The following is a 17,237-nucleotide window of genomic DNA, read 5'->3' as shown; positions in this document are numbered from 1 at the left end:
GAAAATATTTGACTGTCACATTGTGATTAAATACAATACACAGTGAACAACTGTTTTATGTCTTAAATTGCAGGAGCTTGGTGATGCGGATATTTTTACCCATGTTAGTGACTTAGTATCAGGTATGATTTTCAAGCCCTGAAATTAATCACATTAAAATATTTCTGTTTCCTTACATATATAAGTAATCAGCCATTCAATCTATTACTTGAATGTTTATTTAAACATTTAAATTTTTGAAATAAACGCAGCAACATTTATTTCAATCCACACATTTTTGAGGACATGCAAGTCTGAAAGACTGCATTCAATGTAAAGGAAATTGGGAAGGGGAAACCTTCACCCCCAACTAAAACCCCTCCAACGCATTATTAAGGATCTACAACCTATCCTAAAGGATGACCCAACACTCTCACAAGTCTTGGGAGACAGGTCAGTCCTTGCCTACAGACAGCCCCGCAACCTGAAGCAAATACTCACCAACAACCACATACCACACAACAGAACCACTAACCCAGGAACTTATCCTTGCAACAAAGCCCGTTGCCAATTGTGCCCACATATCTATTCAGGGGACACCATCACAGGGCCTAATAACATCAGCCACGCTATCAGAGGCTCGTTCACCTGCACATCCACCAATGTGATATATGCCATCATGTGCCAGCAATGCCCCTCTGCCATGTACATTGGTCAAACTGGACAGTCTCTACGTAAAAGAATAAATGGACACAAATCAGATGTCAAGAATTATAACATTCATAAACCAGTCGGAGAACACTTCAATCTCTCTGGTCACGCAATCACAGACATGAAGGTCGCTATCTTAAAACAAAAAAACTTCAAATCCAGACTCCAGCGAGAAACTGCTGAATTGGAATTCATTTGCAAATTGGATACTATTAATTTAGGCTTAAATAGAGACTGGGAGTGGCTAAGTCATTATGCAAGGTAGCCTGTTTCTTCTTGTTTTTTCCTACCCCCCCCCAGATGTTCTGGTTTAACTTGGATTTAAACTTGGAGAGTGGTCAGTTTAGATGAGCTATTACCAGCAGGAGAGTGAGTTTGTGTGTGTATGGGGGTGGGGGGGATGTGAGAAAACCTTGATCTATGCAGGAAATAGCCCTACTTGATTATGTAAAGAGTTGTCACTTTGGATGGGCTAGCACCAGCAGGAGAGTGAATTTGTGTGGGGGGTGGAGGGTGAGAAAACCTGGATTTGTGCTGGAAATGGCCCACCTGTTGATGACTTTAGATAAGCTATTACCAGCAGGACAGTGGGGTGGGAGGAGGTATTGTTTCATATTCTCTGTGTGTATATAAAGTCTGCTGCAGTTTCCACGGTAAACATCTGATGAAGTGAGCTGTAGCTCACGAAAGCTCATGCTCAAATAAATTGGTTAGTCTCTAAGGTGCCACAAGTACTCCTTTTCTTTTTGCGAATACAGACTAACACGGCTGTTCCTCTGAAACATGTACTCTGTGTGTTCTCTTTAACTACCCATTATATTTTTTTTAGTTCTTAACACATTTTTCCATACAGGTCAAAGATATATGACCTCACTGAGGACTGAGAGCCACATTGCCTACTATGTTGGAAAATCCCACATAGGGAACCAAAACAAAAACAAACAAAACTGCTGATTGCTAAACTGATCAATGTTCCAGGGTCTGTTTCATTTTCTGGATACCTAGCAGAAGCTAGGCCATCCATGTGGAGAACCTGAGTCCCTGCAGTAGCTTCCAACTCTTCCCAAGACCCAGGGGTAACAGTGCATCTGCAAAGAAGTTTACAGCCACCCCTGAATCCTGCCCCACTCAGCAAGGGTTCCTTATGCAAGGAATAATAATGCTGACCCACCCAGAATTATTTTACGCAGTTAATTCCTGTAGATATGCAAGGGAGGATGCCTTACAGCATGGCCATTTTCCAGCTCCACCCTTCCCCCAGTGTGCTCCACCCCTCTGCAGAGCTTGGCCATGTGGTTCTCACATGTGTGTCTGGAGCCAGGAGGGTGTATGCTGCAGAGTAACTACCCCCCACTTCTGCATGTTTGGAAGCTTCTGTACCCCATTCAGGTCCCAAGTCCCCTCCACTCACAAATGTCACAACACATGAACAGCAAGGGTTTCCTTCACACTCTGATCACTCAAACACATCTGAATGACATTTTACAAAGTTTTCCCCAAAATTCCACCTCTGTGCAGAGAATCAACTTGAGAAATGCTCATTCTTTAAGAAAGTTATGAGGGCCAGGAAACGGGGTTCAGAATGGAATGAAAATCCAAACGTTAAGATTACAGCATTGCTACCTTCTCACAAGTGTGTAAATATTTAAAATCCAAATGAAACAGAGAGATAAACAAGCAAATTTACTAGCCAAACAACAGTTCAGTGAGCTTGTTAGTATCTCATCGCCTAATAAAAAATAATCCATAGGCCTGGGATTTCCCCACACACCCTCAGCCCCCCAATTTGTAGGTTCTGACTTTGCCAGGTTATTTTCTGATGATTAATGATTGCCTGGGGCTACACCTTGGACTATCAAATCCCCTCCCAGCTAGCCAGACATCCCCAGTTACCACACAGACACTTACGTTTAGTGCACCTCTGGAAGCCAGGAGCTTTGCTCCAGCCATGACAGCACTGTCCTCCACAGACATTCACCCTGTAGTAAAGAAAGGAAACAATCCAACACAGCACTTGACAAGGTAGCCGTGCCCAGGTGCAGGGCTTTAAAAGCAGTGCCCTGTAATTCAACAGTGCTCACAGCTGGACCATTATTGCTTCCAGAAAATACTGTTCCACACCGAGGGGGGAGAAAAGGCGGGAAGAACTAAGGAGCCTGAAGACAAGCACTCCACAAACTCCTGCTCCCTATAATGCATTTCAGGAGTTGACAGGAAACGGAGTTTAAAGCCCACAGGAGAAACCCCCTAATCTGAAAGATACAATAGCTCTAAATCGTAACAGAAGCTCGCTGTTTTCAATACCTCCTCTAATGGGGTCTCCCCTGCCCCCACAAAGGGAATGGGATTTGTGGATGTAGCTGGGGCCACACAAGCTCTTTCCTTGCACGTGACCTGACAAGCCAACCCCGCGCCCAGCTGCAGGGGCATGTGAGAGAGATTACCGATTTCGGAGCTGGTTGCACTGCTTGGGGCTTTCCCAAAGATTAGACCCCAAAACCTGGATCCGACTCCCCCCCCAAAAAAAAAAGTTCCGTCAAGGCTAAAATCTGCTCTGGCTGCCAGCTCCACGCTCAGGTGCTGAGGAAAAGACAAACAAAGCCCTGCAGCCTTTGCAGCAGGGGCGAGAAGGCAGTGAGGGGCACAGTTTTAAAGAGCTGCTGCAGCAGGGCTAGCCGAGAAAATGAGTGGGGGGACTCATGGCACGGGGGGACAGTGACGTCGGGTGTCTCCCCACTTTCCAGCCGTCAGTCAAACCATAACAATGAAGAATCTCCCTGGGATATCCCGACCGCGGATACTGTATTTGGGGCAATGAACCCCCTCCGCATGCACCCGCACCTTTGTGAACTTGCTGTTCGTTTTTGATGTTGAGCTACGTGAAGTTCCCCCGCTCCCCTCCTCCCACGCCGATCAGTCTCACTCTTACTTCAGATGCCCCCCAGGGTGACTGCAAAAGCCACTGCCCGCCCCTCCTGCTCTGTTGGTGGGAGGTCTGAGGCATGTATTTGCATGGTAACTTCATTAGTTCCGCAGCCCACTAAGGGACCCTCCGAAGCTCCGTTACTTGGAGAGGGAGAGGTGGCTAGTGGGGGGGGGGGTGAGCTTGCCTTACCCCTGCAGCGGGTGCCTCTGGTGACCCTGCGGGCTGGAGCTGCTGTTGCTGCGGGTCTCCCGTTGCTGCAGCTTGGAGCGCTGAACCAGCCTGGTTGGCTTGGAGAAGAGGGCTGCGGGGCCACCGGGTCTGTGATGGAGCTGCACGCTGGAGCCCAAGCGGAGCTGCATGCTGGGACTTCCCGGTTTGCTCATCCGGCGAGTCCGCTCCAAGGTGCTGGTGCTGTACCGGGCATTCAGCGCGACGTTAAAAGTCTGCTGCTGCTTGCCCCGGAGAGGAGCCGAGCTCTGCAGCCGGCTGCTGGGGGAGCCCGCCTGGCTGGGGCGCAGTACGTATGTGATTCTCCTCAGCCTGCTCTTTTCAGCGGCGTCGAGTGCCGGTGACAAAAATACACATGCACAGAGCAAAAAGCCCCACCTGATCCAAGCCATTTCCACAGCAAGAGCCCCGGCAGCCAGCAAACGCGACAAAGCTCCCGATGCAAGGATTTCCTCGCCTCCAAAGTTTGTGTGTGTGTGCAACTCACTTTGCCTGCGAGCGAGCTGCACCGCCCCCGGGGTGCTGCCGCTTCCACTCGCCTTTGCTTTTTCCTAGGAGAGGAACTTAGTTCTCCCCCCTCCGCCCCCAAAAAGGTTAGGAAATTTCAGCAAACAAGTTGTTCCACAGAGCAGGAAAACATTGTTAGAGGAGATGAAGGTCTGGACAAGACCTGAGCTCTAAGCAGCAGTAAAAGGGGAGGAGGAACAACAGCAATGGAAGGGGGTTCTCAATAAGGAGCAGATGTTTAGGCTGCTGGAGCTGCCAGTGGTCTCTGTGTGTGTAAGAAATAGTCTTTAAGCCAGATCAAGCTCAAAAACTCTTTTTAAAGTTTCTCTGCGACTCAGAGAGAGAGAGAATATGTAGCTGCCCTGAGTGTCAGAGCTGAACAGCCAATCTCGGGCAGACATGACGTCAGGCAGCAAATCCTAATTGGGAAAACTATAAAATGGGGCTGAGACGTTAGCCACAATACACTTTAAAATATAGTTAGTGTAGGTCTAGAAAACCACAGCTAGGGGCTTTCTGCCTCCCCACTTTTATAAGAAAGGGACAAAGAACTCAATGGAGTCATTGAGGGATCTTTTACTTCTGGGATTTTACTAGTTAAGAGTGGGTTGATATTGTGTTGATAAAGTTGTTTTCTGATATGAGAATGCCCCTGTAACTATAATGTACACGCACACTAGCTAAACAGTGGTGTAGGAACTGTATAGATTAATTTGAACATATAAGATGGTATAACCTGATGCAGATGCATCCGCTTATAATGTACAATTCAAATGTGTATTCTTAATGCCTCCATCACACCTCAAATGTACCTTTTTGCCAGTGACTGCTATCATGTGATAATTTTTAACAAAGTAAGTCACCCTTTCACAAAGTGAATACTATTTAGTAAGTTACTACTTTAATTATTTGATTAAGAGTTATTTGAATTATAATGATCCAACTGATCTTTATAAAAGAAGGTAGGCATAGGATGCTAAATTAGGGAATATGACTAAACACTGTCCAGCTAGGTTCCATGTATCCATCTGTATGGATCAGTTTTCTGGACTGGGGCCTAAGGCTCCAAATCCTGCAAAGGTTTAACTTTACACATGTAAGCAATCTCACTGAGGTCACTGAGATTACTTACATGTGTAAAGATAAACACATGCTTAAATCTTTGCAGGATCAGGACCTTAGATTGTAAATTCCTCAAAGCAGGGCCTTTTTTTTATTATTATTACTATAAAGCATTATGTACACCGAAAGGACTATAAAAATAATAACTACCACAGCTTGAAAATAATATATAAACCAAATTGCCCAAATTCTTCCCTTATGTAACTCTACCAACATAGAGTTATGCCAGGGATAAACTTGTCCCAGTTCCATTTATTTATTTTTGTAACATGGATTTTATTATTAATTTTCTTCAGTATCACAGACAAATAAAAGAAGTCAAAGTTAATATGATATCCTGAAGATTCCATCCTTTGAAACATTTGGGAGCTAATATATGAGAGCCATCTACAATGCACCTTTATAGATGAGAAATGGAACAAGGTATTGAGAAAACAGAATACATTTTTTCACATTAACTGGTCAGGTTTCAACCCAGGTCTTCCTCCTTGGGTTCTCGTTTCCAGGACTTTTAGGAGTTTGAGCCTGGCCCAAGCTGACTGGATTTTGTGCTTAAGAACTATTGACACAGCTACTCAATTCTGTATATGAAACAGAAGCCATTTAAATTGACAAGGCTACATGGAAGAGTCAGTATAATGAGCATAACAGCTCCCTCTACTCCAGAGCTCATCTATATAAAACTCCTCAAATATAAATAGATGTTTTAAATAGATGAGTTAAGGGTTGCTATATTCACACCACAGCAGAACCACATCAATGTCAAAGTCTTCTGCACCCCTCCCCCCTAGAACTAAGCAGTGATGCTTTGAAGGGAAAATGCTACCAGTACAAGAGGCATGCAGGTAAAGGCTACATTCAAAATAGCCCTGGAAGTCCTAGGTGGTGCAGAAAAAAACTAAACAGGGAGGATACAGCCTGAAAGTAGCTCCTACTTTTAATATAACTAAGAAATTAATTGTAAGACCATCCCTTTTTCCCCCATCTCAGAGAACCTGTACATCTTATTTAATGCAGAAGCTGGTCTATTTTATCCAAAGTTACAGTGCATAATTTTTAGTGTCATACCTACAAAAGTTAAATATTTTATAAAAGGTTTTAAAAAAAGACTACCTTTAAATGGGGTGGGGACTGAGCACAAAGAGGCAAACTGATGGGATGCTTGGGATTGCTACACTATACAGGGCTCCTGCTATTCAGAAATTTTTCAGAATGAGATCACATCTACGTGTGTGGCTGAGCTTTTTATACAGAGAGCAACACCTGTGTCATCCCAAAGGAGAAGCCAGTTGCTTTTAAGAAACACAGTTTTAAAATCATGTTAAATAGAGGACAAATGTGGCATTTTAGTAGCTACTGTATCAACAAATGGTGAGGAAATTAGCTTATTTTGTATGACTTCAAAGGAGGTAAGTCCAAAAAGCTGGAAGTCCTTCATAAAAGAAATAGAAATGTGAATTTTAAAAAATGAATAATTCTCAGGGGAAATGCAAGGAACTGATGGAGACTTATTGACACAAATCTACATGGCAGATCTTGGATCCAAAATTCTCTTTTCTCTGTGGAGTAAATCTAGCCTTCTCCTCTGTAGCTCTAGAGCAATGGTCCCCAACCTTTCTTGTGGGAATAGCAATATGCTATTCCCAGAAGACTGTGGCGGGCGCCAGACACCCTGCCGCCGAAATGCTGCTGCCACTTGTCAGCAACGCTTCTCGGCGTCATTTCGGCGGCAGGGTGTCCTGTGGGTGCACAGAAATACCCCGGGGCGCACCATGGCACCTGTGGGCACCGTGTTGGGGACCCCCGCTCTAGAGGTTCCCTTGACAGTAGAGCAGGTGTGCTTCTGCTGCATGAGAATGTGGGGCTGGATACAAGTATGGCATCTGCCACATCATGAAGAACAACATAAGAGCAGGGCTGAAGAGCAGTAGCAGCAGCTACTCCCACTATTGGCCTGGAGTATCTTCCAGAAAGAGGCTCCAAAGCCACTGTGTGGTCTAGGAGGGAATATTCCTCCCCTCCCATATGCACAACTGGTTGGTGCCCTGTCTGCCTTCTCAGGTTGGGTGCTGAGTTCTATATTTGAGCCTAAATGAATGGAAATTCCATTGATGTCTAAGGACATTCTATATAAGCAGGAAGAAGAGAATACAAGTCAAGTTCTGTCTTATGGACCTCAGAGGAATCTCACCTTTAGAGACTTATAGTGCTACCAAGATTTCAACCATTCAAATGCTGAAAAAAGATATGACAGACTTTGAATGTACAGTAAGGTATAAAGAGCAAAGCTAAAGTGTATAATGTGTGTGATAAATGTGCAAGAGAAAACTAAGTCTGGAGAGATATCTTTCTTTTGTGAACAATGGACACTAGAATTGCTTGGAGTGAAGTTTCCCCCAGAATCTGTTAGATGGCAATTGTAGTGCTGAAATGAGACTAACAAATCTACTGATAAAAGTGCTGCCAGAACTATTGTGGTTCTGAAAAGTATTATATTCCGAAAAGTAACTATAAAAATGGCCCCATGGGAGGCCAGTGTTTTAATCTGCTATATTTTATTATTAAACCAACATGTAAACATGCAATGAGAAATACAAAATGACGACGAAAATACCGTGAAGCTGTTAATCAAAGTAATTGACAATTAATAAGTGAGAGGTTTCAGAGTAGCAGCCGTGTTAGACTGTATTCGCAAAAGAAAAGGAATACTTGTGGCACCTTAGAGACTAACCAATTTATTTGAGCATAAGCTTTCATGAGCTACAGCTCACTTCATCGGATGCATAAAGATGAATCCAATGAAGTGAGCTGTAGCTCATGAAAGCTTATGCTCAAATAAATTGGTTAGTCTCTAAGGTGCCACAAGTACTCCTTTTCTTTTTAATAAGTGAGAATTACATCAGTGAGTAAATAAAAGTAAAATTTAAAGTAAAAAAAAGTTCCAAATTTAAAATCACAAAACTACCAGTAAACCACTTATACCACACCATTAATTTCAAGAGTAACCAACCTCTAGATATGCTCTAGTTCAACCACAACTTACTGGGCTTGATGCAAGATCTCTGGAGTCAAGTTTTATGGGCCACTAATATGCAGGAAGTCAGACTAGTGATCTTAATGGTCCCTTCTAGCCTTAAACTCTATGGAGCTAACAGCTAAGAATCTCTTTTGATTTCTCCAAAAAGGTCTATGGGCCTGATTTTCCTGTAACCCCAGTGTCAATCAGGAATAAGTTACACCAGTGTGTAACAGCACAAGTGAAAGACAAATCAGATAAACATTTTCCCAAAATAGAATTACATTTTGAAGCTTGACATCTAAGAGCCTGATTTTCTACTGCCATGCAACTTGTATAGCCACTTACATCCGTACAAAGTGAATGTAAAATGCTACTGTGACTATTTGGGAAATTTGTCTGGGTGAATTTATGAATTCCAGTTTGATTTTGTGTTTGTATGTTTACACCCTTATGGTTGTCTTTCAGTGCATTCATTCCCCTTCTGTTAAAGGGAAACGGATGGGACGGTCATTAAAGACCATCAACAATTGAATAACCTTGCCCTAGCAGAACAGTGATATGGCTGCCATCTAGGGAAAAACAGTGGTCCCCACCTTGTCTGCAGGAGGTAGGGTTGGGGCGGTGGAAAGTCCCCAGAAGGGGAACAAAGAAACAAGGGTGTTAGAACTGGATCTTAAAAACGCAGATGCTGGGAGCTTCAGGGAACACAACGGAATATGCTTTCTGAGAGAAAGAGAATTTTTGACTGCTGGACCAGCCCAAACTGAATGGAGTCAACAAGAAGAAACCGTGTTCAGGAAGGGAAGACTGAGCTGGAGATGAGAGGACAAGGAAGGACCTGAAACTCCTAATAAGACATTGACCAAATCCCAAAGAGCACTCAAGAGTGGTAACACTCTGAAGGAGGGATAGTGTACAGGTGCTTTATTATTTTTCCTAGAGTTGCAGCTCTCATGACTTGTATAAGAGTAAAGAAGTGATTAGTTTAGAAATCCTTCTGCAAAGTCTGTCTGTCTTGCTTCAACTATCACGTCTCTGAAGGGTTAACCATAAACCAGAATACCCATCAGGGTGGATTTCTGGGGAGGGTATGTTTGCGTGACTGGGCTGTCTTGGGGAGTCAACACTGGTCCTGGGGGCCCCAAGGCAGCTGGACCATAGGGATCCATTCCCTGGAAGTGATACCAGGCAGCATGTCTGGGCCAGGGAAAATGTCTGGGCCTGGGAAAAGTCCCAAGCCAGAGACTGTGGCTGGAGCCTGCCCATTCCCAGGGGAACTTAGAGCCACATGGATCCAGTATGTGGGGCCAAACACACCTGCCTAGTGAGTGTCCAGTAGTGGGTGCTCAACCAGAACTGTGACAGCTATCAAATCGGAGCAGTAGTGTTCTCTCTCAGTGATACAGTTTGGCAGAGGGGGTGTGAATTGGGCCAGATGAGTTTAAAAAAAATAATAAATCAAAAGACAAATTGACCAAAATCACAATATAATCTATTTTTGTAAATCTCATGATTTTTCACGGTGTGACTAATGATTTTTGAACCTTTAAGGTTGGCAATACTGTGTTATAAAGCCACTTTGTACAGGTATAAATGACTGGAGAAGGTGCAGGACAGTTGTACACTGGTGAAACTCCATTAGTTTCAGTGGCATTAATCCTACTTTTTTCCCCCCGAGATAAATGTTGGGAATCAGTTTTTCTAACTGCTAGCCCTGCAAACTCAACCTGAGACCCAACCATCAGACTTGGTTATTTTTGTACATCACCACCAGTAGGCCAAATTCTGCATTTAGTTACACAGGCACAACCCCTCTCTCTTCAGTGGCTTTGCACAGGTGTAACTGACTGGAACTTAGGTAATGCCTATTAGTGGACCAACTTCTGTTGGTGAGAGAGACAAGCTTTCGAGTTAACACAGCTCTTCTGGTTGTCACCTTGTCTCTTTAATGTCCTGGGACCAACATGGCTACAACAACACTGCATGGAACTTAGTAGATATTCCTGTTGATAATAAACAGGAAGGAATCGAGTCCAGCTCACTTACTCTTACCTTTGCTCGCTCCATATTGCTAACAGGAGAAAAAAGTAGTCACTAAAATAAGCAAATATGACTCTGACTACCAGAAGCAGATCTCTGCTAAGTAAGAATGTGTTGGTATCCATGTAATTTTCACACAGTAATTTTTCATAGCAGCACTGCACTTTTTTATTGAAAATTTGTTGTTGTTCTGGGCAGAAAGTGGCATTTACTCTGTTGGTACAGCAACCAGCCCCACAGGGGCCCACTCCAGTTAACACCTTTAGGTACGACCACAATATAAATATTCAATAATATTTCACAAAAGGCCAGATCCTACTCAACCTATCCATGCAAGTAATTATATCTAGGGGAACCAGCTAGTCAAGCCAGTACTGGGTTAAAGTCCAGGCTTGGGAAAGTGACCACAGACTCCTGATGGTATTGCTGTACCTATTGGCCAATGGTGGCCCTCCCTTTTTAAGGGGCTTTTACAGCTCAACCCATGCACGTTTAGTGCTGCAAGACTCATGCTGGATACTTTGCAGCCCCTGGGTAAGCAAGCTTTCCCCTTGTACATTATGGTGCCAGCTGCAACTTTATGGTTTCTTTTTCAGTTCCTCCTCTCCAAGAGATGTTTCTCTCTGAATAAGTAATTATTATGATTAGTTATTATGGAGAATGAGATTCCGGTGTGTTAGGCACGGTACACACAGAGGTACACATGTATGCCTCAATGAGCATAAGTCCAGGTTTGGGACATGATTGCTTGCCTCTCTTGGAACTGTAGGTGAAGGTTTTGCATGCTGACTCTACCACCCTCTTGCAATTTTAGTTTTTGTCATTTTTCAGAAGCCTTTGTAGATCAGGACCCACGGCCCTATTGCTGCTGTTTATTCCAAGATGGGGTAGCTACTGCCTCGGCTGGCCTTCTGGAAAACAAGATATAGCCATTGGGCCAGGGTGCTCTATCTGCTCTTGGACTTATGTCCATCAGGGTTTAGTTATCCCTTCACTGAATGCTCATAGCCAACCAGCTTAGCCTTATAGGAGGCTTTCAGTAACTCCCAACCCACCCATCAACCACAATCCTCTTCTTATAGATGGGCATTAATTTACATCTAATCTCACATCATTATTTGCTTTTTTCAGTTTTGCACATTGGCCCAGCAGTCCAGGAGCAACAGGCTCCTCTCTTGATCTGTACTGTTGGCTAGAGTATTGCTCACTGAGCTCACAAGTAGGCAGCTGGTCGCAGACAGATTACCATTGGGTTTTTCTTGGGACTAGACTATTGTGGGTTCAACACTGTCATAAGATATAGCCAGCTAGGACTGACATGGTTACAACAACACTGCCTTTGATTTATGAGCTTTAGCAACAATACTTCCCCTCCTTCCCCCAAGTTAATCATCTTCCATCTAAGGGGCAAATGTTTGGTTGTGGATAATAAGATAGTTGCACAAGTGGAGTGGAATTGGGCTGCAATAGGGTAGCTCTGCCCAGTTGCCAATTCAGTTTGTCCAAACTGCTATGGTTTAGACAGGTAAGCTCAGATTGGTGACTATAGATTGGGCACAGGACAACATTCACCTAGCATTGAAACATGTTGAGCTGATGACCAAACACTGATGCATGAGGGAAACTCTGTAACAGCACCTGGACACCTTCATCTAGATAACCATCTCTAGCAGCTGATATTTATGATTGGGACATATGGACCTAGATCAAGAATTGGTTGGAAGGTTGCTTGAGGGATATTCCATCTATGCTCAAGAGTAATGGCATCTCAGTATACTCCAGCAGCATGAATTAGATCCCTGATTGGATTTGCAGAGATGCCAAGCTTTCATGGTGAGGGGTGGGGTTTGGCTATGTGGTAGCCTGCATATAAATGCAGATCTTGGAATACAGTGGATCCATCAACAGCTAGGGTTTAATCAGGCTGGTCAGAACACAGACAGCTAGGCTGCACTAGATCTAAACACTGAAAGCGGAGAGGCTGGTGACAGCTTGGGGCGACTCTTTTCTTCCCCTTTCACAGCTACCAGAACAAGCTGCCTTTAGGGATTATCTTGTTTAGCAAGTTATAATAAAAGTTGCAGCCACTTGGACAAAACCTAATGCTTCTGTCCATCATTAGTGATCACTGCCATACCCAACAAAACTATTTGCTTAAGACTAGTAGAATTTGGCCTCCTTTCAACATGCTGACATAAATGTCACGCTGAAAGTAGTCTTGTGCATTTATGTACCCTCAAAACCCACCCCCAGTACTAGCAGAAGTATCTCCAACAGATAAATTAGGAGCTCTGCAGTACACTCACCCACAAAATGACTGATTTGGAAATGTATGGGATTTTAAAAAAAAACACCCACCCACTATATAGTATGCCACTGCAATTATTTTTCCCCTTCAAGAGGTAATTATTTCTTCTCCACAAAACAATTAAAATATCCATTGAATTTTTTATTTAGATTATTTATCCTCACTGTTGCTTGTTTCTCTGTACAATCCCATACACACTAAAAATAAACATTCTGGGGGGGGGAAATTAGATGGAATGAACCACAAAAATGAAAAAAATTAATTTAATTACTGCACTTTACCTTAGGAATAGACATGTTTAAACTAACACATTCTTCACAAAAGCAAAGTAAATATTATAACTAATATTTGAAAACTCTAGCAGCATGAGTATGTCATATGCCAGGAACACTAACCTTTACAAAAATAAACTTCAGGATTTGATCCTGATTTGCACTGTTACATGGTGCACTTCTCAAACGTATTCAAGTTTCAGGGAAAAGTTATCTCTGTGAAATAAAAACATCATTATAGGGCCATCCCGTTGGCTTTAATCTGCATTGGAGTGAATGCTAAAGGCTATATAACTGTACAAATCCAGACAGTCAGGTCCCAGTATTCTTCCCCACCCGCATAGGTGGAAAGGTATAAAAACACATAGAAATGGGTATGAAAATATAAAAGAGCAGATTGGCACTTCCATCTAAAAGGCAGCCAAGGCACTAATTCTACAGCAGCTTCATGACCTGACTATTTGGGCAATGTGCTGGGCAGAGGATTTAGGTCATTGTGGCATTGCCACTCACTTTTTTTTTTTTTAAACACATACCCAGAAGGTTAGCATTCTCAATATTATCTTCCCCAGTAGGATAAACAACTGCTTATGGGGCAGCAGATGTCCTCTTGTAATATCAGGATTGAAGAAGGTCCCAGCACTGTTCCCTCAGCCCTGGCAGTTGAGGGATGCATATGTAAAGTTCCTCCATGTGCTGCCCTTCCAGGCTTCTGAATAAAAAGGGTCAGAGAAAAAAAATAAACGTGCTTGGAAGTGGGATGGGGAGGGGAAGAGAATGAGATGCCAGGTCTCCTTCCCCCATCTCCTTCCTCACTCTCCACCTTGCCCCCCATCTCTCTACAGGTCTATGCAGAGTTGTTTAAATATATGCAAGTCTGCAATCTACTTGTTTTTGGTTTCAGGATGTTTACAGATCTGGAATGTCATAGCACAGAGGGAGCCCAGCCTAGGTGCAGACAAGTAAGGCGCTTGGCCAATTGACTGGCTCAGATACCCTTGAAAAACAGCCCTACAGGGTGGGGCTGAGATGAGATTGCTTCATATAGGCTGCAGACTGGACCACGTGCTGTTGCCTGAAGGAATACAGCAGGCCCAAACAAAGCCTGAACACAGGACTGGAAAACAACTCTGGGAGCAGCCTGAACCAGGCCTTGTCTGCAGAAGTCTTAAAGCAGGTCTGAGATAAGGGGAGGGAACTAGGGGGACAGCCAGTTAGACCATCTTGGGGGGCATAGGACCAGGAGTAGGGAGTATAGTTAGGGAAAAGTGACTTAAATCTGTCACACGTGGAAGAGGGTTAGCCTGCATGGGCGTGGTGGCAGCCAGCAAGGTTAGCATGGTAATGTAGAGCAGGCAACAAACCCAGCCAACGGGGATTGAGTGACTTGGACCCAAGAGCAGCTGCACCACAGCTGTTCCAGCTAGGGTTGCCAACTCTGATTGAAGCTATTCCGGGAGGTTTTTTTCCCCAACATGACAATCTAATTTTCTTAAAATATCCTATTACAACCTCCTGGATTGGTTTCAGTAGTCACCAGGAGATCGATGCTGATTCCGGGAGACTCCAGGCCAAACCTGGAGGGTTGGCAACCCTGGTTCCATTCAGTCTGGTTGAGAAAACCAGAAAGAGGAAGTAGATAGGTGGGTGGGAATAGGGGGACAAACTGCCAGGCAGTAGTGCCCTCATCACATGATCCTCATGCCAATTTCCTAACTAAGGGTCAAATCCTGGGGAACCCAAGGGAGGTCTAAAAATAGTTCAAGTGCTTTTGGTCTCCCGTGCAAAAGGGCATCACCACAACCCTACCTACAGGATTCTTTATAACGCTTGGACATTGTGGAGCAGTGCTCCCCAGCAATTTCACTGAGGAGAACTGAGATCACAGATTTCAGAGTAAAGTAACAGCTGTGTTAGTCTGTCTTCGCAAAAAGAAAAGGAGTACTTGTGGCACCTTAGAGACTAACCAATTTATTTGAGCATGAGCTTTCGTGAGCTACAGCTCACTTCATCGGATGCATACCGTGGAAACTACAGAAGACATTATATACACACAGAGACCATGAAACAATACCTCCTCCCACCCCACTGTCCTGCTGGTAATAGTTTATCTAAAGTGATCATCAAGTTGGGCCATTTCCAGCACAAATCCAGGTTTTCTCACCCTCCGCCCCCGCACACACAAACTCACTCTCCTGCTGGTAATAGCCCATCCAAAGTGACCACTCTCTTCACAATGTGTATGATAATCAAGGTGGGCCATTTCCTGCACAAATCCAGGTTCTCTCACCCCCTCACCCCCCTCCAAAAACCACACACACAAACTCACTCACCTGCTGGTAAGGGGTGAGAAAACCTGGATTTGTGCTGGAAATGGCCCACCTTGATTATCATGCACATTGTAGGGAGAGTGGTCACTTTGGATAAGCTATTACCAGCAGGAGAGTGAGTTTGTGTGTGTGGTTTTTGGAGTGGGGTGAGGGGGTGAGAGAACCTGGATTTGTGCAGGAAATGGCCCACCTTGGTTATCATACACATTGTGAAGAGAGTGGTCACTTTGGATGGGCTATTACCAGCAGGAGAGTGAGTTTGTGTGTGCGGGGGCGGAGGGTGAGAAAACCTGGATTTGTGCTGGAAATGGCCCAACTTGATGATCACTTTAGATAAACTATTACCAGCAGGACAGTGGGGTGGGAGGAGGTATTGTTTCATGGTCTCTGTGTGTATATAATGTCTTCTGCAGTTTCCACGGTATGCATCCGATGAAGTGAGCTGTAGCTCACGAAAGCTCATGCTCAAATAAATTGGTTAGTCTCTAAGGTGCCACAAGTACTCCTTTTCTTTTTGAGATCACAGAGTGCATCCACTGGCTCACAGCCCTACAAGCGGGTGGATTAGAGGGGATAGCAGCCTAGATCTGCTACTCCTCTCCATGGGCCTGTGCCACGCCAGCTGAAATCAAAGGAAGGATTTCCCATTGATTTCAATGGGTTTTGGATTGAGGCCCATATGGTGTGGTAGGATGAAGGGTACCTTGTACAGCAGCTACTGTCTGTACAGGATTCAGTCACATCCCTAACATCTTTTTAGTTCCTGCAGGCTTTTACTCAGGCTTTGCTGTTGGGACCAGAAATTTGACCTCCAGTATTTGATGGTGAAAGTGAAACATATTCATTTGCATCTTGCCCTAAACAGTTGTGTCTAAAATAAATACCGGTAGTCGCCAACTTTTTTTTTAAAGCTTGCCATTGTAATTTACTGTGGTTAGAGTAAACAAATCTAGACAGTATGCAGTTTGTGGTCCAGAGCATGCCCCCAACATCTTCCTGCACTCAGACATTCCAGTGACAGTCAGCCAGTGAGTCATTCACCCCGCTCCTAAGCCACACCAGCAAAAAGGGTGTACCTGAGGGTGGGGGGTGTCAACCATGCATTTGTTCATTTCCTTTTTCCATTTAAGCTCAGTCCTCCAGGACAGTTCAGATAGATGCATGTATAAGGCAGGGTACAGTGGAAACTAACTGGTTAACTCCTAGTGTGTCTTTATTTCAGGTAGATTCTTCCACAAAAGACATGCACAGCCTTAACACATATACATGCTAGTGTGTTTGATTAGACTAATATGCAGGATTATGAACATACACACTCATATGCCCCATCTATGAGCTACATCAACATACACAGGATTTCAGCACCCCTATCCTGAAATGGTACTGACTGTATTCCAGAGTGGGCTTGTGGGCAACATCACATTGTATGGTAAACCCTACCCTCAACTGTCTCAGCTCGTCCTTGGCCTTGCAAGTCCAATAATAGGTGTAGCCTGCTCCCACCTCCTCAAAGTGGGCCTCATCAGCAAGTCTGGTTTCAGTGAAGGCAGTGATGTCTATGTTATACCTCTTCAGTGTTTTGGCAACAAGGGCTATTCTTCATTCCGGGCTTTCGTCATTATCAACAAGAGTTCGGACAGTCCATGACCCAAAAGTCAGTATGTGAATCTTTGCATTATTTTGATAACTGAATTGAATAACTAGCCAGGAACAGTAGCCTGACAGTACAGAAAGTTCCCAGGTTTTAATATGTATCTTTGAGGTTGGCCTTCACAGTGCCTTTATATCTCAGGAC

General features: G+C 44.1%; 1 protein-coding gene across 6 annotated transcripts in view; it reads right to left on the bottom strand.

The window, feature by feature from the left end:
• The window catches only part of LTBP1 (latent transforming growth factor beta binding protein 1), a 379,724-nt gene extending 375,064 nt beyond the window's left edge, over window positions 1-4,660 (bottom strand). For 2 of the 6 annotated variants that reach the window (XM_048843595.2, XM_075127005.1), the window contains exons 1-2: window positions 3,806-4,660; window positions 2,599-2,669 (exon numbers count right to left, since the gene is read on the bottom strand). In XM_048843595.2, coding sequence (XP_048699552.1) covers window positions 2,599-2,669; window positions 3,806-4,236 — 502 coding nt within the window. In that variant the 5' untranslated portion in view covers window positions 4,237-4,660. The remainder of the gene's footprint in view (window positions 1-2,598; window positions 2,670-3,805) is intronic. The other 4 variants (XM_048843598.2, XM_048843600.2, XM_048843599.2 and 1 more) reach the window with 3 other exon arrangements.
• Between the last annotated feature and the right edge of the window lie 12,577 nt (window positions 4,661-17,237).

This window comes from Caretta caretta, chromosome 3 (genome assembly GCF_965140235.1).
Source record: "Caretta caretta isolate rCarCar2 chromosome 3, rCarCar1.hap1, whole genome shotgun sequence".
Taxonomy (NCBI): Eukaryota; Metazoa; Chordata; order Testudines; family Cheloniidae; genus Caretta; species Caretta caretta.
This window is presented reverse-complemented; position numbering and strand designations above follow the sequence as displayed.